This window comes from Pyxicephalus adspersus, chromosome 11 (genome assembly GCF_032062135.1).
Source record: "Pyxicephalus adspersus chromosome 11, UCB_Pads_2.0, whole genome shotgun sequence".
NCBI lineage: Eukaryota > Metazoa > Chordata > Amphibia > Anura > Pyxicephalidae > Pyxicephalus > Pyxicephalus adspersus.
In genome coordinates, this window is record NC_092868.1 from 21,029,871 (window position 1) to 21,051,884 (window position 22,014).

The 22,014-nt window shown below is 38.1% G+C and overlaps 1 protein-coding gene across 2 annotated transcripts in view; it reads left to right on the forward strand.

Annotated features, from left to right (window-relative positions):
- The window catches only part of TRPM4 (transient receptor potential cation channel subfamily M member 4), a 260,833-nt gene that overhangs the window by 170,102 nt on the left and 68,717 nt on the right, over positions 1-22,014 (forward strand). For both annotated transcript variants that reach the window (XM_072425747.1, XM_072425748.1), the window contains exon 13: positions 5,704-5,833. In XM_072425747.1, the coding sequence (XP_072281848.1) occupies positions 5,704-5,833 (130 nt within the window). The remainder of the gene's footprint in view (positions 1-5,703; positions 5,834-22,014) is intronic.

Genomic DNA, 22,014 nt, shown 5'->3' on the forward strand with positions numbered 1-22,014 from the left:
TTTTCAACAAAATCAATAAATATTTGTTAAAAAAACTAAACAGATATTCCCTATACGTTGAACGTAAAAGTTCTTTAGTGGTCCTGCTGGAGTGGACTGCTTGATACAGTTTACACAAATTCCAGTCTCGTAAATCCTGACACGTTTTGCCTAACTGGCTCCTTTAGGGGAGCTTGAGCGATATGACAAGTATCAATATATAAACAAAACATATATTATTGCTACATTGAACAAGAATAAACCTATTTGAAAATAAAATACACATATATGTGTGATGTGTTGTTAATTGGAATTTTTCGTCAGTTTGAATGGTGGTAGTGTGAGAATGGGGGGGTCTAGAAGAGAAAAGCTCCCACTGAATAGGTATGGAAGGACGTTGAATGAAGTGGAGGGAAGAGTTGACCTAGCAAGCCCCTTCAGAATGTTTTGAAAAGTGTGTTTGACCATTCGGTAAGGTTATACATTGTGCTTCTTTGACCCAATGAACACCTTAAACAATGTCCACATCTGAAAGTGCCATGAATTTGTGATGAAGGAGCTGTATTTGGAGTTGTAAAGTGACCGACCAATTGGTCTTTTAAAGATGGGGCTCTATGGAAAACAATCTGAGGTGTAATCTGAGAGATGCTCCCTGTGTAATCCTATCTCCCATGTTTTTAAACTTCTTGAGCACCTTGTCTATAAAAGACTCACCGATTACCGGAGCACCAATGACTTCCACAGAGTGGTAACAAGGCAACTTTTCCCTCCTCCTCCTCCTCCTAGATCTTTCCTTTGCTTTTGACACTGTTGAGCACCCCCTTCTAATCCAAATCATGCGCTCCATTGGTATCAGTGGCACTGCTCCCCCTTGGTTTGCTTCCTACCTGTCTGACCATTCCTACTAAGTTTCTTTCAATGGTAATTCCTCCTCTCCCACTCTCCTTCCTGTTAGTGTTCCCCAAGAGTCAGTCCTTGGACCAGTTCTCTTTTCTCTGTACACCTCCTCTCTCAGTAGTTTCATAGCCTCCTTTGGTTTACAGTACCATCTGTATGCTGATGACACTCAAATCTATCTGTCCACCCCTGACTTGGCTCCCTCAGTCCTGGATAGGGTTCTGTGCTGCCTATCAGCTATTTCGTCATGGATGTCTGACAGATTTCTGAAACTCAACCTGGGTAAAACCAAACTTATCCCCCCCCCCCCAAAAAAAAAAAATTCCAAATCTCCCCCGACGTCATGGATGTCTGACAGATTTCTGAAACTCAACCGGGGAAAAACCAAACTTATCCCCCCCCCCCCAAAAAAAAAAAATTCCAAATCTCCCCCGACGTATTCCTAACTGTTTACAACACTGTTATTTGTCCCTCTCCTCATGCATGTTGTCTTGGTGTCACCTTCAATTCTGCCCTCCCATTTACCCCTCATATTCAGAACTTTTCCAGGTCCCTGTCACTTTCACCTGGGCAACATCTCCAAAATCTGTCCCTAGCTGTCCCCAGAGATCACCAAACTCCTTGAACACACTCTCATCGTCTCTTGTCTGGACTGCTGTAACATCCTCTTCTTTGGTATTTCACTAACCCAACTCTCTCCTTTACAATTTATTATGAACGCTGCAGCCAGACTTGTCCATCCTTCCCACCACTCCTCTTCTGCTGCATTTCTTTGCAGTTCTCATCATTGTCTTCCATTTCACCGTAGAATCAAATTCAAGCTGCTATGCTTTGCCTTCAAATCCCTGCACAGTTCTTGTCCCACTTACATTTCTTGCCTGGTAAAAAAATACCCCCCTAGCCACTCTCTTCGCTCCTCAAATGACCTACCACTGACTTCCTCACGGCTCCAAGAGTTTTTAAGAGCTGCCCTGACTCTCTGGAACAGTGTTCCTCATCCTTTTCGGCTTGCTCCTACTTTCTGATCATTTTAAAGAGCAATCAAAACCCATTTTTTAAAACTTGCCTACCCGTCTACTTCTGTCTTTTAAAACCCTCACTACTTCCCACCAATACATATCTCCCTGTGTGTTACTTCCCCCACCTCCTAGGTTGTAAGCTCTTCAGGGCAGAGACTCTTCCTCCTGTGTCACTGTTTGTATCCCTATTTATTGTACAGCGCTATGTAATACATTGGTGCTATAAAAATGCAGTTTATTAACCTCCTGGGCGTTACACTGATGTCTAGATTTCTGTACCAAAAGCGTTACACTGTTTTTCATGAAATTTTTTTTTTTTTACATTTTAGACCTGTAAGTTACAGAAATATGTCCGAACAAGGGTGTAGTAGATATCATGAATATAAAAAAAAGTTTGAAACACACAATCATGTAAAAAAAAAATGTACTTTTAATAAAATCCTATCCTATTTTTTTTTGCATAGAAATTTTTGTTTATATTGTGGGCTTGTAATTCTTAAGATTTACTCCCGGGTATGATAATTATATTTATTTATTATATTAAAATCATAAATTATAATATACATAAATATAAATAATAATTTAAAACAATAATGAAATAATAGACAACAATGTAATCTAAAAATAAAATTAAAAATGTACTTTTATTTTTATTTCATGTTGTGTGGTGTTTTTGTACTGTAAAAACCATTTAAAAGCAGATTACATTACTTTTAAATTTCCCTCCCTGACACACCCCATACATCACCAATCACGATGACTCATCCTCCGAGTGATGTGAGGGGGGGATTTCCCTGCCCAGCTCACACCAGACACAGACAGAGACGATGGATGCTGGAAGCTACTAGCATCTCCGGAGAGATGCACAGCACAATGCAGGATTTCTGCATTGTGCTTCACATTTCACTGCAGATGCCAGCAGCAATAGCAAATCTTTTATTTCTGCTAGAGGAGCTGCGGACACTGGGTAAGTATTTCCTTTCAGTTGTAATCCGATTGTCATACAATGTATGACAATCGGATTGCAATATAACATTTGTTTACATTTAACCACCTGGTGAGAAAAACTCGGGGTTAACGAAAATTGCAAAAGTTTTTACCCCGAACATGCTCGGGCTTAACGGCCAGGTGGTTAAAAATAATAATAATAATAAAAAGCTCATTTCAGTCCAGGTCCTTGACCTGGTGATAAGCCTTTTTTTTGTAGTTATTTTGAATATCCTTGTTCTAAATAAGCAGATTTGTAGTGCCTAATGCCTTTAACAAAATCCTGTTGGGTAGAGCAGTTCCTCTTCAGTCTTAAATATTGACTAAAGAGTATAATTTTCACCAAAGAATGTGATGTATACTAGTTGCTTGTAGTATTGTATTCCCAGCTGTTTCTTTCCTATATGAGTTGGTTGTAATCCTGGTATTATAATCAATTAAGATACGTGGGTCTAAAAATTGAATAGTTTTAATGTTAGATTCCATGGTAAATTTAAGATTATATTCATTATACTGTAAGAATGCAAAGAATTCCTCTAGTAGATTTTGTCATCATTGTAATGTTTCTAGTATAGAATGTATTGTTTGTATTTAAATGTGTTTGAGAAGAGGTCTTTCTCCCACTATCCCAGATAAAGGTTAGTGTACAATGGTATACAATACACTATAGCGCCTCGATGTCAATAGCTACTAGAATAGTATTGACTGGAACTGTCATATTGATGGTAAACATCAGGAGTTCTATCGTACAAAGGTACAAAGGGAGTTGTAAGGTTGAAGCTACGAATGCACTCGCTTTTGAAGTGATCAAATTTATTTCAAAAATAATTGGTATGTCCTGTAGGATTATTTAGGTTAAGTACTTTGGGGAGGGCATAGAATGTTGATAGCATTGGGTGTGGTATGATAAAATTATCTTTACTAGGTTTGTCAATTACACCAGTGGTATATGCTTCCTAAATATTAGACTGAAATTAATCTCTAAATTGATTCCGAAGAATCTTGGGGATGGGTACATACCATTCTCTATTCTCGAAAATTTTATAACATATGTTCCGGTAATAAGATTTGTTAAGAATTACCATGTTTCCTCTCTTGTCAGCAGGTTTTATCACAATTTTCTTAATCATTTTTAGTTTATGTAAAGCTTGTAATTGTTGGACTGTAAAATTTGCAGGTGTACAAATGGTATCAAAATCTGTCTGTAAAATTTCTTCTGTGACCACATTCACAAAGATTTGTATGTGGGGGTTGGTAGAAAGAGGAGGAAAATATGTGGATTTGGGTTATCTTTTGGCATAATAGGGCCATTTCATTGTTGTAAAGGTAATTGTTCTTTTTTTTTTTTTTTTTTTTTTTTTTTTTTTGTTCTTGAGTACTCTGAAGTCTTCTGCTTTATAGTTTTTAAAATCAAGGTTTTGGGGGAGCCATTTGTGCCAGAAGATCCTCTGGTCATTTGTTTAATATGTAAACCAAAACAGAATGATATTGAGGATGCAAAATAGCATTTCTCAGGACATTTAGGGCTTTTTAAAAATTTTACAAAATACACACAAATCATAAAAACAAAAAAAAAATTAATTTATTCAAAATATGTTTTTAAAAAATGTACATAAACCTATAATAACCACTGTATCACATATATTTATGCAAAATATTTGTGGCTCCCAAAAATCTCACTCAGACTAACTAGGCAGTTCTTTCTTAGAATGGTATTTAGGACGAACCAAGACCACAGCAGAAGAAATAAAGGCTCTTAATGCATAACAGAATAAAAAGAATACCAATATATGGCATAAATATTATCCATGTGTATATAGGCAATTTCTAATAGTGATATTAATTCATAATCATTAAACTCATGGAACCCCAAAAATGAAAAACCCATTTACTTATATAGTACCCCTCATTTCCACTGGCAAGTGCAAATATATACCAATATTTGCACACACATTTATTGAGCCAACCAAAGTTTCATCAGATACTCCTGATAATCACTGCATACCTTCAAAACCATTCATTCAAAACCATTCCCCCAATATTACCACATACCACATTATTTATAAATGACATTACTTATAAATGATCAAACATATGCCCTTCAAAGCATTCACTTTCACATATATTAGTGGACAAATGCTCCCACAGTAATAAAGCCATCGGTTCCATTTACTACAAATGTACAATAGGTTAGCCAATACTCTACAACAAATTACCCAAAATTCTCAAGGGTTTTTACAGTTCATACCAATGTTACTTTTCTACTGTTCGAGAACTCAGATTCAAAAAGGCTAACCTATATATTTATTCACCACCTTATATGTCCTTCTCTGGAGTCAAAATGCGATCCAATGGAGACTTCCTTTCTTTCTTCCTTCCTTAATTCCCTATCTCCCTCCCGCTTTATGGCTGTCTGTCTGAAGATGGCATCCCTCGTGTCGGGGTAGGGCCCCCTCCCATATCCAGGAGGTGGCCATCTCCCACACCAGGAACCATGTGGGTGGTAAACATACACCCACATGGTCCCATAGGGATGGCGGCGCTGAAGGTAGTGCAGCTCACTACTGGTAAAGGCAGAGCCACTGCTAAAGCCGCCCACTGTCACAGCAATGCTACAACACACAGAATGGGGAGCTTAGTGCCAAAAGGGGAATTGTCTTCTGTTGTCTAAGACATGTTTTTAACAAATCCCCTGGAAGGGGTTTCCTATTCAGAATGACTTCACATAGTTGCTTTAATTAAAAATATGCACATTTAACCATGTGAAACATGCATCTAGTACAATCAAACATTTTTTGTCTATTTTATGTTTTTTGCTAAGGGTACAGAAGCGGTTACCTCAGCACTCGCTGCCTCTAAGCTGCTAAAAGAACTTTCTCGTCTGGAGTCTGAAGCGGAGGAGGCATTGGCAATGAAAGATCTTGCAGCAAAGTTTGAGCAACTAGCAATAGGTAAGTAACATTTTTCATGGTTTTTCTTTCTACAGTTTCATCACATATAAGGCCAGATTTGCTAGATGTGAAGTGAGGTGATTGAATGAATTTCCTTTAACTTCAAATATCCATGTAAATAAGGAACTTTTTTTTTTACATTTTGCATTGTTTCTCTTTATGAATTAGACTTATAGTGTGCATAAATCCAAATTAGTTTGATCACATCAACTGAACCTGTACCCATCTCCTATTATATTTTGTTAAAGAGATCATATTTGATATTATAATTGTGTATCGTTGTTTCCAATACCTTTTTTCTAAGTATAATTTATAGTTATGCATGTATTAAATGGCAACTACTATATTTACTTTTTGTTTTGTTTTTTTTGTTTCCGACTTTCCATCATGTGTGAAGATTTACTTAAGCAATCCAGTTATGCAGATGAAATAGATACAGAAACTAAACATAAAATGAGACTCAATTAGGTTAAAAATACATCTTTAAATATTTTATTTGCATGAATATTTTATTTGCATGAATAAAAACACTTTAAGAGTCTCTTCACATAGTTACAACAGTTGTACAGACTCTTTCATATATACAAAATTATAACAATTGTACAATTGCAATCATATTTGACACGTTTCTTTGACATGGTCTACTTCAGGAAATTGTATTGAGATCTATAAATTATATACAAATAAATAGTTTATAACAATATAATACATATCATATAATGATTGTAACAAAAACCATATAAGTGACACTTATAGCAAAAATAATATACAAATCAGACACTGAGCGAAGGATCCTCTAAAAATATGGTGAGCGGTGAAGCAGGACAGCTACAGCAAACTGGAAGCCAGCTAAAAAATGAGAATGACTAGGCCAGCACTGCGTCTGGAAAAAGTTTTCATTTCAAATATAGATATGTATTTTTCCTTTATCCAAACTGCATTACTATAGTTCAAATCCTATCTGGGGGAAAAAGACCACTATAAACCTTCAGTTAGGTATACCTCACATTGATCAACACTCATGTAAAAAAATTGTAATTATCTTAGTGCATGTTTATAAACACCTAATTTATTACTTGAACATGTGTAATGGAATGCATAATTTAATAAATAATGCCTCCACCAGGTATATCCTCATTGCAATCAACAATAGTAACACCAAAAACATATATATTTCCCCAAACCAAAATCATACAACTATCAAAAACATTCTAAATGACTACCAATAAATTTACTCCAACAGAATAAACAAACCTTATATGATTCCAGTAAGATGCTTGCCAAGACAAGAATAGTCTTGTATGGATCTCTTACTCCTTCTCTAGAACAGGTAATACAAGACTGGAGTGCAGAAAGACGGGACTTTTAAGGCATATAGTAAAACCATTCAATATTTTGTAATCCATGAATTAATAAAATATTGAAGGGTTTTACTTTATGCCTTAAAAGTCCCATCTTTCTACGCACCAGTCTTGTATTACCTAAATAATTTGGGATGTGGCATTGTTGGGTTTATATATTGTTTTCACTGATCAAATCTTTGTTGAATGCATCCTTCTCTAGAACAGCCAGAAAGCACTATAGATGAACATCACTAATTGGCTGCAGAGCTCTCCCAGGCTTCAGCCATCCTGCATCAAATGACAGTGTTCTTGTGGAGCCGATTGCCTCCCCCCCGACAGGAAGTAACGTTTCCTGGCAAAGGAGATATTTGGCTCTGTATTTTTGACATCTGGTGCTGAATGAGGCGCAGCGTAGCCCGGAAGAAGGAAAGCATTGTATGGAGGTTTGCACCCCATATTGGCACAAGAATTGATCGCTCAGAAATATCTGAAACTGTTTATATTCAATTAGATGAATACATAAACAACATTTTAAAATAATTTAATGCACACAATCAAAGAAATACCCAAGACTTTGTTTCTAAGAATAAATAAAGCAAAACCAAAACTTTTTTATTTCAATCCCTAAAGCTTAGTCTACACGGACTGTTTCCCTAGCGTTTAACTTGAGGCTTTTACAGCCCATCTTGAAGTCCCCATGCATTCCAATAGGCTAATCCACACCAGGACTAGGGGTTAAATGAGGACAAGGCTCTCCCTTCACCCCTAGTGCTCTGTGATTGGCTGAGGTTTTACATTTCTCAGCCATTCAGAACTAGACATGAATGGGGAGCCATTCTGTAATCTGTAATACATGTCACAGCTCCTCTAGGGCTGCGGGAGTAATCAGGGGAGCGGAGCTGTCAGCATAGCAGAGCTCCGCTGACTGCTCTGCTCCCTGATTGGCTGAGGAAAGGGAAATCCTGAGGATGCTTGAGCTGTCATCAGGGTTTCCTATTTCTCAGCCAATCACAGAGGACTAGAGATGAATGGGCACAAGTCTCCCCATTCATGTCTAGCGCTGAATGGCAGAGAAAATTAAAACCTCAGCCAATCACAGAGCACTAGGGGTGAATGGAGAGGCTTGTCCTCATTTAACCCCTAGTGCCCTGTGATCCCTCATTGTCAGGACAATTCCCAGGGCTGTGCTTATTGCAACCCTGGGAATCATCCTGTCATTGGGATAACCTGTAAAAAAAAAAAAAAAAAAAAAAAAGTTTTGTTACACAAACACACTTAATAAAATAATTTACCATTAAAGCCTCATCCAATTTTTTTACACATATTTTAACCCTTTCAGGGAATGAGTAAAGGGTTTTATGTACCCCTGTACTCATTCCCTGAAAGGGTTAAAAGTAAAACTTTTATAAACGCTTATGTAAAATTGCAGCAATTTGCGGTAAAACGTGTCATAGGCGTTTATAAAAGTTTTTTTTTTAGCGTTTTAAAGTTAAGCTTTAAAATGCTTGTAAAAGTGCATAAAAATGCATATAAACGTGGTAGGAATGTTTATATGCATTTTTAAAACTGTTCATGTAGACCCAGTCTGAGTTTTATAAAAAATTATCCAAAACTCACTTCATTTAGTCACATAAACATCCATCTTGCCCCTCTGTAATAATTTCTCGTCATGGTCACCTCCCCTAGGATCTAGATACATTTCCTCAAGTACAGTGATTGTTAATTCTTCACAATTAAACCAGTAGCATTTGCCCATATGGTAACTTAGGGGAGTAGTTATCTGTCCACTCTTAATACTAATAAACTCATACTCATAAAAATGCTTGCAAAGCATTCTTTTTGTTTTCCTCACATAAAACTTGCCACTACTACTACATCTACAAAAAGCTAGATGTAAAGCAAAAGGCTGGATGGATACAACACTAATATTGTAGTCAATGAACCAATTTTTAACCATCTGGTATCTGTATGTTATCCGAATCCCTGTGAATACATTTACACTGGTTGCATTTGCCACATGCAAATGTCCCTTTTTGTGAGGTTGATTCGGTTTTCGGCAATGTAAAATGACTCCTGACTACCTTGTCCTAAATTGATGGTAATTTCCCCTAAATAATTTTCAGAGAGGAGTCCACATATTTGATAATGCTAGGATTTCCAAGCAAAAAAGGCCAGTAATTTCATTTTGGCACGCTAAGTCTTTTTTAAAGTATTAAAGTATTTTACGACTATAGCCACAGTCAGTTAACCTCAGTTGCAACTCCTTTGCTGCCCTCTCAAAATCTAAATAACACTGGGGAATGCATTTTTGTTGAAGTTAGATCTTACACTAGTTTTTTTTACTAATTTCTGGGTGGTGAATACAGAAATGACCCCAGTTTTTGCTATCAAATCCAGTTTTTACGATACAGGGTACCCTCCATTTTTGTCAGAAAACATACAAATTTTACATACAATGAAAAAATAATGAAATAATAACTTGAATGTACTGTTTATTTAAATTTATTTTGTTCATACAAAGGATTTATTGTTACTCTGACTTTTTTTTAAAGTAAAACATTTGAAAATTAATCGGGTAAGCGGTTAAGGTAAAAATGTATGCTTATACCTTTTCCTGGATTGTTCAGTGTTAGGACAATCCCGCCAGATGCTCCAACAGCAGTCAGCCATCATATGTACATCCCATCTACCCTGATACCATCCTTCTATGACCTTCAAATCTTGGTGGAATTGTTCACCTTGCTCATCACTGACTGCAGCAAGGTTTTCTGGGAAGTTAGAAGGATGTCTATGCAGAAAATGCACCTTGATGCTCATATTGCAACCAAGCATTTTGTAGCTCTCCCAAGAGTTTCTGGAAAATTTCTGAAAATTATTTGCTCGTGTGTTTCCAAGAAAGTCAAGAGCTTTTAATGATAACCAAGCATTCTTTTCGACTTCTGACATTGTCCTGATGAAATGTTCATCTTTGATGAGCTGCTAAATCTGTTGACCATCAAACACACTTGCCTTTATTTTTTCAAAGGACAGGCTAGGAAATGCCAAAATATGAGGTACTTGAAACAGTCTCCTTCAGATGGCAAAGCTTTACCAAACTGCTTCATCAGACCCAGTTTCATGTGCAGAGGCAGGAATATAATATTCTTTCTATCAACAAGTGGCTCATGTAGAATGTTTGAATCACCTGGTTTTAGGGCAGATCTTGGAGGCCAATTCCTTTCCATCCAATGCCTCTCAGATAATAGGGATACATAGTGTATCTGTGTTGCTGACCAAGAAGGAAGCATACCATTTTAAGGTCAACTCACATGACCCAATTGTGTTGGTGATATTCCAAAACCCCAAGACTCTTTATGTCTGTATATTCTTCACACACAAAGATAAAGTGAATGGCCAATTGGGCCAGCTGATCCAAATATATTGCCATTGTCAAGGAGGACACACTTTAAGCTCTGCTTTGAGCTATCGATGAACAGTCGCCATTCAGTTGAATTCTAGATTGGAATTCCCGATTCCTCCAATAAACCAGGTATGGTATGGCAATACACAAAGCCACGGTCAGTTCTAAAGTACTGCAGAAATGCAATTTCCCTGGTTCGAAAGTACGATACCTTCGTTTCTTTTTCAAGTAAGTTTTTCTCATGCAGACTTGTTGCTAGGAGTTCTGAAGCCTTCTTAGTCCCAAATCACATGCAAAATCACTCAACTCATGCTGACCGAACTCGAGCTCATCCTCGAACTTGCAATTCTGCAAAACCATCAGAACCATCCGAACCGATTTTGCGAAACCATCAGAAGATTGAGGAAATTAGAACAGGAGGATTTACAGGGGATTCACAGGATTTCCTGTGAATCCTCCTGTTTGCAATCCCCAGGGCACTGGAGGTTATTTTAACCTCCAGTGCCTGGGCATCTTCTCAATGGCCGCATTCATTGAGAGCAGTGTGCGTTTCCCGGCACTAGAGGTTGAATGAGGAAACATGTAACCCATTTAACCTCTAGTGCCATATTTTAAATTTTTTTTATATTTTTTATATTTATATTTTTTTTTTTTTACACAATCACTTCATTTCCGGGGCTCAAAAGTAATTGGACAATTGACTCAAAGGCTATTTCATGGGCTGGTGTGGACAATTCCTTCTTTAGGTCATTATCAATTAAGCAGATAAAAGGCCTGGAGCTGATTTGAGGAGGGGGGGGGCTTGTATGTGGAAGATTTTGCTGTGAACAGACAACATGTGGACAAGAGCTCTCCATGCAGGTGAAACAAGCCATCATTAAGCTGCGAAAACAGAAAAAACACATCCGAGAAATTGCTACAATATTAGGTGTGGCAAAAGCTACAGTTTGGTACATCATGAGAAAGAAACAAAGCCCTGGTGAACTCACCAATGCCAAAAGACCTGGACATCTACAGAAGACAACAGTGGTGGACGATCGCAGAATCATTTCCATGGTGAAGAGAAACTCTTAACAACAGCCAACCAAGTGAACAACACTCTCCCAAGAGGTAGGCGTATCGATATCCAAGTCTGCCATAAAGAGAAGGCTGCATGAAAGTAAATACAGAGGGTGCACTGCAAGGTGCAAGCCACTCATAAGCCTCAAGACTAGAAAGGCTAGATTGGACTTTGCTCGAAAAACATCCAAAAAAGCCAGCACAGTTCTGGAAAAACAATCTTTGGACAGATGAAACCAAGATCAACCTTTACTAGAATGATGTCAAGAAAACAGTATAGAGAAAGCGTGGAACAGCACATGATCCAAAGCATACCACATCATCTCTAAAACATGGCGGAGGCAGTGCAATGACTTGGGCGTGCATGTCTGTCTGCTCAAATCCAGCTAAATGCAGTCAAATTGATTGGGAGGCGTTTTATAATACAGATGCACAATGACCCAAAACATACAGCCAAAGCAACCCAGGAGTTTTTTTAAAGCAAAGAAGTGGAATATTCTTGAATGACCAAGTCAGTCACCTGATCTGAACCCAATTGAGCATGCATTTCATTTGTTAAAGACTAAACTTCCGACAATAAGGCCCGCAAACAGCAACTGAAAGCCGCTGCAGTAAAGGCCTGGCAGAACATTAATAAGGAGGAAACCCAGCATCTGGCCAGCAAAGGGGTTTCAACCAAGTATTAAGTGATTGTGTTAAAAAAGGCTATAGTTATTTACATTTTTATGAAATATTTTTTTTCAACCCACTGAATTAAAGCTGAAAGTCTGCAAATCAACTGCTGAGTTGTTTCATTTAAAATGAATTGTGGTATTGAACAGAACCAAAATTAAAAAAAAGTTGTCTCTGTCTAAATATTTATGGACCCTACTGTATTTGCCACAAATGTAGCAAAAATTGTCAGGATTATTAACACAGCTGCGCCTTCTCATCTTTAGCTCAAAACAGACTCACTATGGCCTAGCTGTATTATCCAATATGATGGTTTCACACTAGAGACAAGCCCTTGGTCTATCTCGCCTTATATACCTATTTCTGACATTAGCTCACTGACTTGCCCAGACATGCCTAGCCACTGTTGGAACATGCATGCCACCAGGGGACGTGATTAAGTTGAGGTGGCAGGAGGCAAAGTGGTAGTTGCAACTGGTATAATGTTCCCATGTAAAAATAAATTACCCAATTACCTACAATTTGAACAGCTATAGCACGCCTAAAATTTGTACGTGATTTGTAAACGGCACACTCGATATCATGTAAATCACATGTGTTATTCCCAGTAGCAAAATGGTGTTTGTGCAGTGAATCACTTAGGGCTTTCATTATGTTTTTGAGAAACGTTGGCATTTCTAGGACTTCGATTGTTCTAGAGGCACAGTTAGTATGTAGGAGGGGTTCCAACGTCAAGATAAAAATTAGGGGAGATAATAACCTTGTCATGTGCCATTAGATATGTGTAGAGGGGCCAAGTGTATCCCATTTACACCCTATTGGCAATAGGGTGGGAGTAGATAGCACTGATCCAGGATAATGTTTGGGCCAAGGCCAATGTGTGACAAGAGTTTGATCCATGAAAAGCCAATCAACCCGATTAAAAGCCTTTTCAGCCTCTGTGGAAAATAACATGAGTAGGATGTATTTGGATGTGGCCTGATGTATCCAATTCAGTACCCTGGCCATGTTGTCCCTGCCTTCTCTACCGGCCATGAATCCCAGCTGGTCAAAGTGTATAAGACAGTGCATGACTCTAAGCAGTCTAGAAGCCAGGGTCTTTGAAAAAGTTTTGGATCCTGATTAAGGAGAGAAATAGGGCGGTAGCTCGCACAGGATGACGTTTTCTTGCCTTTGGGGACTACTGTGATAGTAGCCCGAAGAGAATCCAGGGAGAACCTACCACCCTCAGTAATATGATTATATGCTCACACAAAATGGTAGTGTTGGCTATCCCGAAAAGGTCTTGTAGTACAAGAGTGGTAAACCATCCAGATCTGGGGTTTTACCAGTGGGAGTGTCTCGTATTCCCACTCAAAGTTCTTCAGTGGTGATGGGTGCTTACAATACATCTCTCTTGTCCCTTCCTGTTCCAATTCCTGTGAAGACGTCCTTTACAATCCCTTGTACACACTAGCCCATGTACTTCAAGGGCCATATGTCCCATGTACTTCAAGGGCCAGATGTCCATTGAGCCACAATCAGTCCATACTACCTCCCCTAAATTGAAAATCCTTACAGATATTGTCCAGGGACTTATTTCCCTGATTAAACGATCTAGGGCTTTTCACTATTATGACTCCCTGAAAATAGACATTTTAGTCCTCCAGGAAACACATTTCAACAATCACTCGGTCCCCAAGTACTTACACAAAAACTATCCCATATTTTACAACTCAAATTCAGAAAAGGTGGGTGGGTTTTACTAAGGCTCGAACAGGGTTTAGATGGAGACTTAATGAGACCCTGGTCCCAGACCCAAATATACAAGGAGAAGTAGGAACTCTCTTAAAAGGCTACTTTCAGATTAACAAATCTGACGATACGTCACCAGCCATAAACTGGGAAGCTCACAAGGCGTATGTTGGAGGGGAAATCATAAAAATAAGCTCCTCACGCAAAAAATCCCAGAATAAACTGATTGAGGAACACTTTAAGGACTACCATATGTTACAGCTACAACATAAACAAAACCCTTGATCTGGGCTGAAATCACAATTGGAAGCTTAATGCACAGATCTTAACCCCCCTAGCGTTCTAATTCTGTCAGTTTTTTGATGCAAAAAGTGATCCTATTTTTTTTGCAAAGAAATTTTTGTTTATATTGTGGGCCTGTTATTCTTAGGATTACCTCCCGGGTATAATGATTATATTTATTTATTATATTATAATCATAAATTATAATATATTACATAATTATACATCATAATTATAAAAAATAATGAAATATCAGACCACAACAATGTAAATATAAAAAAAAAACTTCCCACTGAAATTTTCCAAACAAGGGTGCAATACTATTGATAAATAATATAAATTAAATGTGGATTTTAGAAAAAAAAATATTTACATTTTTAGAAGACAATCCCGGGTGTGGTAGATTTTAAAGCAGGGTGTTGCACAAAGTCCAACATCACAGTCAGGACAGTAGAACCTGTTTTCCTTGCGTTTCATCCTTCCTCTGTCATCGGTCTTAGAGCAGCAAACCATGCACATCCTTGCGAGTGCTGCCTTTTTCTGTGTTGGTGGGATGTATTCAACGAAGTGACGACCAGTCTGGCCTTCTGGGTTGACAACAGTGAAAGCACGACGTCCAGGTCTATTCATAGCCACGGATGATGTTTGGTGGTTCTTGACTATGGATTCGGAAACTTGCAAAATGAAGTCTGAATGATTCACAGGCCTCTAACTATTTTTTTTTGTACAGAAAGTAGGCATTCCATGCTCAACTAAATGCCTGAAAATATTCTTGTAGTACTTCCTTTGCTGTTTCCTCATCGCTGGGTAGAATGTCATGGCTTGGTCAGCTCTGTCGACACCTCCCATGGTGTTGTTGTAGTCAATCGCCACTTGTGGCTTTATCACTTCTTTCCCACGTTTTGTGTGAACCAGAACGGTGGAGGCATTATGGACAATACTCATCGGACACACATCTTTTTTGTCATGCCATCCCAGGGCCATTATCTTGCCTTTCTGCCAGGCAACAATTTCTCCTGTCTTCAGTTTCCCTTTTGCAAACAGTAATGGCAGGTTGCGCCGGTTAGCCCTAACGGTTCTATAGGCATCTGTTCTGTGTTGCAGAAGGAACTCATAAAGCTCAGGAGATGTGTAGAAATTGTCAGTTGTGACACAATAGCCCTGATCTAGCAATGGCTCAATGAGGGATAGCACTGAAGATGTTGCCAATCCATAATGGCTGTATCTGGGGTTGAACTGTGTCCCTTTTCCATTGTACAGTACTGTATTCCAGATGGGGATTCACACAGCATGTACCTTTTCACGCCAAATCGTTCCCTCTTTGACGCAATGTACTGCACTCAGCTGAGCCTCCCCTTGTAAGCCATTAGACTTTCGTCAATGCTGACATCTCTTTCTGGCACATAGGTTTGCTGGAAATTTTGTAGAATCATCTGGGACACTTCCAAAATTTTCTTGAGTTTTGGTGCAGGATGGGTAGTCTCATCAAATTTTTTGTTGTTTGCGAAGTGCAGGTACTTCATGATGAGGGAAAAGTGGTATTCTGGCATGACTGTGCCAAAGAATGGAGTGGCAATCATTTTATACTTGGACCAGTACCACTTCTACGCGGGTTTGCCCACAACTCCCGGGAGGATCTCCAAGCCCAAAAATAGCCAAATGTCATCCTTGGACACAGGTTCCCTCTTTCTGCTTCTTGCAAACCTCAGGTGTGGAGCACCTTGTTGTTGTCCAGTGTACCTGCATAAAACAAAATAAAAATGTATTTTAGGAAATGTTTTTATATTGTGAAGGTTGCAAGTAATATGTTAGCAACACAGAGCAGCATATATGTTTACATAAAAAAAAATTAGAAAAAAATTTCAAAAAGTTAGCAAACAGAGCAGCACACGTTTGCATAAAAAAAATTTGCAAAAAATTTTAAAGTTAGCAAACACAAGAGCGACTTACCTTTTTGTCTCCGCAACAATTTTTTCGATAACTTCATCGGTCAAAAACAATTTAATATATGCCAGGGGGTTGTCGCATTCAACCTCAATTTTCATCCCAGGTGCACCCGTGAATGGAAATCATGGCGATGCTGCCTGGTCCGCATCAAGGTCAATAGGACACCATGTGCGCACAGCACTGACCTCAGGTTCAGAATCGTTCCTCATTTCACTTTTGCTGTCTGATGACAAATTTCCTGTTGAATCACTATTGCTTGATTCCACATAGGAACTCCAAATCGCTATCACTGCATTAAAATTCCTCCAAAACAGCACTTGCGCCAGCAAGATGCCTTTTGGATGACATGTGGTCTCCAGCAATCGGTCAGGAACAATCAAAATCAAAGACAAAGTGATGAAATGATACATGCAGCAAGTGATTTATAAGTAATTAAAAGGACAAATCAAGGTCAGGGCTAATAGTGGGCAAAATGTAAATCGGGGCACTGGGCAATGATGTTTGGTGCACTAAAATGTGTTTTTTTCCTTTTTTTTTTATTAGGTTTTGTAGTGTATTTTACTGTAAAAAAAAAAAAAATTAAAAGCAGATTACAGTAGTAATCCGCCCACACAATCCATCACTCCACCGCATCACCGGGAAGATATCACATCTTGCTGGGTGATGCGGTGGGGATGTCCTGCCCCGCTCACTCCACTGAAACCACCAGCGAAGCCATTGGCATCACCCCCTGAATTTACTATTAGTGATCGCATCCGCAGTTAGATGTGATGCACCATGCAGAAATCCTGCATGGTGCATCACATCTAACTGCGGATGTGAGCAGTGGCGTGGCCGGGACCCGGGCGGCATTTAAAAGCAGATTACTCGGTAACGGCATGTCATGGAAACATCTGGTCCATGTGCTATCATCACACATGGATTTTGATCGTTATTTCATCAACCTGGTATTGGCTCTTTATGATACTCCTGAAGCTAAAATATCTCTGGGAGGGTTCTTGTCTACTGCCATCTCCAATTAGAAGGGGGACCCGTCAGGGCTGCCCACTTTCCCCTCTCCTGTTTGCTTTGTCAATTGAACCATTAGCGATAGCTTAATGCACTGATCAAAATATCAAGGGTATAATGTGTGGTCAGGTGGAACACAAATGCGCTTTGTTTGGGGATGATATTTTAATGTTCATCACATCCCCCACTACTACCTTACCTAACCTATTTATACTCCTGGATGAGTTTGCTCTTTGTTCGGGTCTACAAGTGAATAGGAATAAGTCACAAGCTCTCAATATAAGAGAGGTTAGATGCTCTTAAAAGCAACTTAGCTGGGGGGATGGCTTCCTCCAATATTTGGGTATACAGTTGATTTCCTCCTACAGTAACCTTTTTAAGTGTAATTACACCCCTTTGTTTCAGAAACTTTTTGCTGATCTCCAGAAATGGTCACAATCACCCCGTCATGGTTCGGGAGGATTGCAGCTATTAAAATGAATCTGCTCCCCAGGGTACTTTTACTTATTTCGTACTCTTCCGATTAAGGTCTCCTTGAAGATGGTTGCACTTTAACAAATGAAAATTCTGAAATTTATGTGGGCTGGCAAACGGAGCAGAATTCAAAAGGCCACCCTATTTGCTCCCAACCTCAAGTATTATTACGTAGTAGCACAGGTGGCACAACTGTCGCTGTGTACTTTGCCTGGTGCTCGACCCCAATGGGTCGATATAGAAAATCTTGACAATTTTTTTTGGATCCATAGAATCTCTTATGTGGCGGCAGAAAAAATTTTAGTTCCAGACAGATTGGCAAAATTCTTTCCATCGGTCTCCCCAATGTATTTTCGAGGTTGCGCTTCTAGGTAATCAATGCTACATATTTGGTGGTCGTGCCCGATCAAGGACTTCTGGGAAAGGGTTTTTACTTTGATCTCCCAAACCCTGAAACGGGAGGTTTGTTGCTCCCCGGAAGCAGCATTATTTAACAAAGTAGACTCACCCCTCCCCAAATCAGCACTGAAACTCACCAAGATGATTTTATTGGCAGGAAGGATTGGTCTAGCTAAAGCTTGGAAAACACCCACTATACCTCTGGAACTGGTTTTCTCCAAACTGAGTTGGATCATGATTAATGATAAATTAACTCATACAAGAATTCTCTGGCCAAATTTGATGATTTTTGGTTGCCCTGGATCGCTCACCTTAATACGTGAGTGGAGAATTGTACAAAGTTCTTTGGAAGTTTTCCTTTTTTTTTCTTGAGGTCTTCTTCCCTACTTTTTCTTCCTCCCCCTCTACCTCTTTTTCTTTTTTTGTTTTACTTCCTGTTCATTTCTCCTATTGGTTATTTGTTGTTTCATAGTTCACTACCAACTAAGTTGCAAATATAAAGTGTTTTACTACTGCCTTACTTCACTGGTTGCCTTATTAAGGTTTAATTTCAGCGTAATTAAAGGTGTGTACTGTTATAATGGACCTTACTTACGTGCTGGTATTTATTTCTTTTGTAATGGTCTCTGTTTACTTTGACACATGTTATTTTCTTCTGTTTAAAAATTCAATACAAATATTGAAACACAATACATTACACATAAAACTTCCTCCGAGGATATTGCTGAATTCACATATGAGATCATCCTTTGAAAGGTGAGATAAATTAACCGTATTCAGGAAAGCTTGTCCCATTTGGATGTCACATTCATGCAAAGAATATAACGATGAGTAGAACTTGGCAAAAGTGATGGCTCTAGGTGAGTTATGCAACGCCCCTGTAGTCTGTAATAGATAACACATGTTCTAGTTTATGGAAACCTTTTGCCTAATGGGCTAGAAGCTTGCCATATTTGTTTCCATATTAAAAAAAATCTAATTTTCTCAATCAAATGGAGAAAGAGTGGCTTTAAACTGGTCATAGGTTGATCTAGCTTGTAAGGATGCTTTACTATATTTTTGTAGTGCTTTGCGTTTTAGAGTCAAACTGTAGGCCATTATTTTCCTTTCCTAGTATAGTAAGGTATCCGACTAATGTTGTGCATTATGGTATTCATAGTCCATCCTCTAATGTTTAGGTTGTTTTTGAAAAGACTCATCATTAATAAGATATCTAAAATTGCCAGGAAAAATCTGTGAATGCAGATCATTGTTATTGTAAAGATATAGAAACTGGTTAATGGTCTGTGATGACTAATGAAATACCAGGCTGCTGAATTTTCAATAGCAAATCAGTGCTCGCCAAAATACTGTCCAATCCAGACAAAGTGTGATGCAGTGAAGAAAAGTCGATAAGTCACAGTCCAAGGGATTAAGATGCCTACCCAGGTTCAACTGCTATAATTACATAGTAGGTTAGGTATATAAGACACAAGTCCATCAAGTTCAACAACTAGGGAAATAAACATATCCCAGATATAAAACCCTATAAGATATAGCTGGTCCAGGGGAAGGCAAAAAAAAAACCCTGGTACAATTTGCTTTAACAGGGAAAAAAATCCTTCCTGATTCCATTAGGCATTCGGCATGTTCGCTGGATTAACAGTCTCTGTTATCTTTACTTTATATTTTTAATACCCAGTTATATTCTGTGCTTCTAGAAAAACATCCAGCTTTTTCTGAAAGCAATCTATAGTAGTTGCTGAAACTACTTCCTGAGGGAGACGATTCCACATTTTCACAGGCCTTACAGTGAAGAATCCCTTCCTTATCCGGAGCTTAAACTTCTTTTCCTCCAGACACAAACCGTGCCCTCTTGTTTGTTGTAATGGTCTCAAAATGAATAATTGGAAAGAGAGTTCTCTATATGGACCATTTATATATTGATACAGAAAGATCATATCCCCCCTTAAACGTCTCTTCTCAAGGGTGAATAGATTCAGTTCAGCTAATCTCTCCTCATAGCTTAGCTCCTCTATTCCTTTTATTAGTTTATTAGCCCTTCTCTGCACTCTCTCCAATTCCACAATGTCCTTTTTGTGAACTGATGCCCAAAACTGGACTACATATTCCAGATGTGGTCTGCTTTGTACAGGGGCAGGATTATGTCTCCATCTCTACAGTCTATTCCTCTTTGAAGGTTGAAGAAAAGTTTAGTAATAATGTCAGAGCAAAAAGAAGGTTCAGATAGTTTAATATATTCTGGTACTCCCACTAATCAGAGATTCCTACGCCTAGAGCGTTTTTGTTTTTAATCATTTAGTTTATCCATTACTTAGGCATGTTTGGTACTTACCACTTGCAGTTTCGATTGGGTAGTAGCAAATCTAACCTCTGGATCATTCAATCCCTGTTATAAATCAATTAAATGTGTATCATAAGTTATCACCTTCTTGATAATAAAGTTTTTTTTTTTTTTAGTCCACAGTAATTCTCTGGTTATCTCTGGATTCTGAATTAGTGTTCTCCTCCTCTGGAGTTAATGAGCATGGGTATCTGCAATCTTGGAAGGGGAGCATTTACTAAGTTGAGTAAAGCCTCTAGTGATAATGAAGATATAGGAGGCTAGATGAAGTACTTTAACCATAAATATCATCACCAAGAGCATAACTAAGAGATCCCACGTATTCCTACATTAGGCGCCGGAACCAGAAGTCTCTCTCAGAGAAATCATGATCTTCATGGCTTTTGTTGTATTCGGTTCACACACCCACACTACTACTGAAAGAATATAATCAGTTACCCAATGACAGTCAATTACTGTCATTGGCGCACAGATCAAATAAAATTTCTTGTTTAACATATTTTCAGTGGCTTCAGAAAGTACTCTGCAACATAAAAAAAATGAAAATTTAAGGGGATCTTATAACATTCTGAAGACAATGTAAACGATCCAGGGATAATAGATATTATAATACAAGAGTGGGGATAATTATGATATAAATATTTTTCTCTGAAGGGTTTATGCAGATTTTTTTTCCAGATTTCAGATATATTTTTATGTAATAAAAAGTATTGCTTCTCCCGGTCAGCCAGAATGGGGAAGAATGCAAGGTTTCTTTCCCATTTTCTTCATAAAGTGAGAGGCATCCCATCTAGTTTCCCAAAGAAGTTTATCTATTAGCGATCATATGTTCAGGTCAGTGCTCTAGTAAAAGTGGAGTGCTTAAAATGAATGAAGGAAAGCATTCAACTGAGAAAAGGCCAACAAAAAAGAGCCATGTAGGGATAAGATAAAAAGATAAATTCTTTAGATGATATTCATAGTTTGTAATTCCTATTCCTATATAAGAAATATATCTTTGGTCTATATTAGATATAGAATCAGTCTGGACTTCATACAGACACTGTACTGTCCTTCCGAAAAAATATCAAAGACCATGATTTATAAGATATTTGGGCTTAAGTAACTAGAAATATTTATGTAATAAATATTGTCTAATTACAATAATCAACACGATTAAAGATGGAAAGTTTTTTAAACTCACATATTCCACACTCATTTTATTTGTTCTCCCTGTCAGGTTCACTTTTTTCCCATTGTTTCATTTTTTCTATGTTCAGGGTCTTTTGCAATTCACATAAAAGGTGGGTGCCCGGCAATAACCTACATTTAAAAATTTGTCATTTCCTGCCTACATTTTAATGTTGATTTTGGACAAAATCACATACTTACCATTATTTTGTTTTGTGACATTGTCCTATGGGTTCCCACATATCCTCAGCTATTTTGGTGACAATTTAACCCTAAAAACTATGAAAATCGGACTTTCCTATGGACTTGAGTGTAAAATGTTATCTCATAGTAAAGGAAAAAAAAAAAA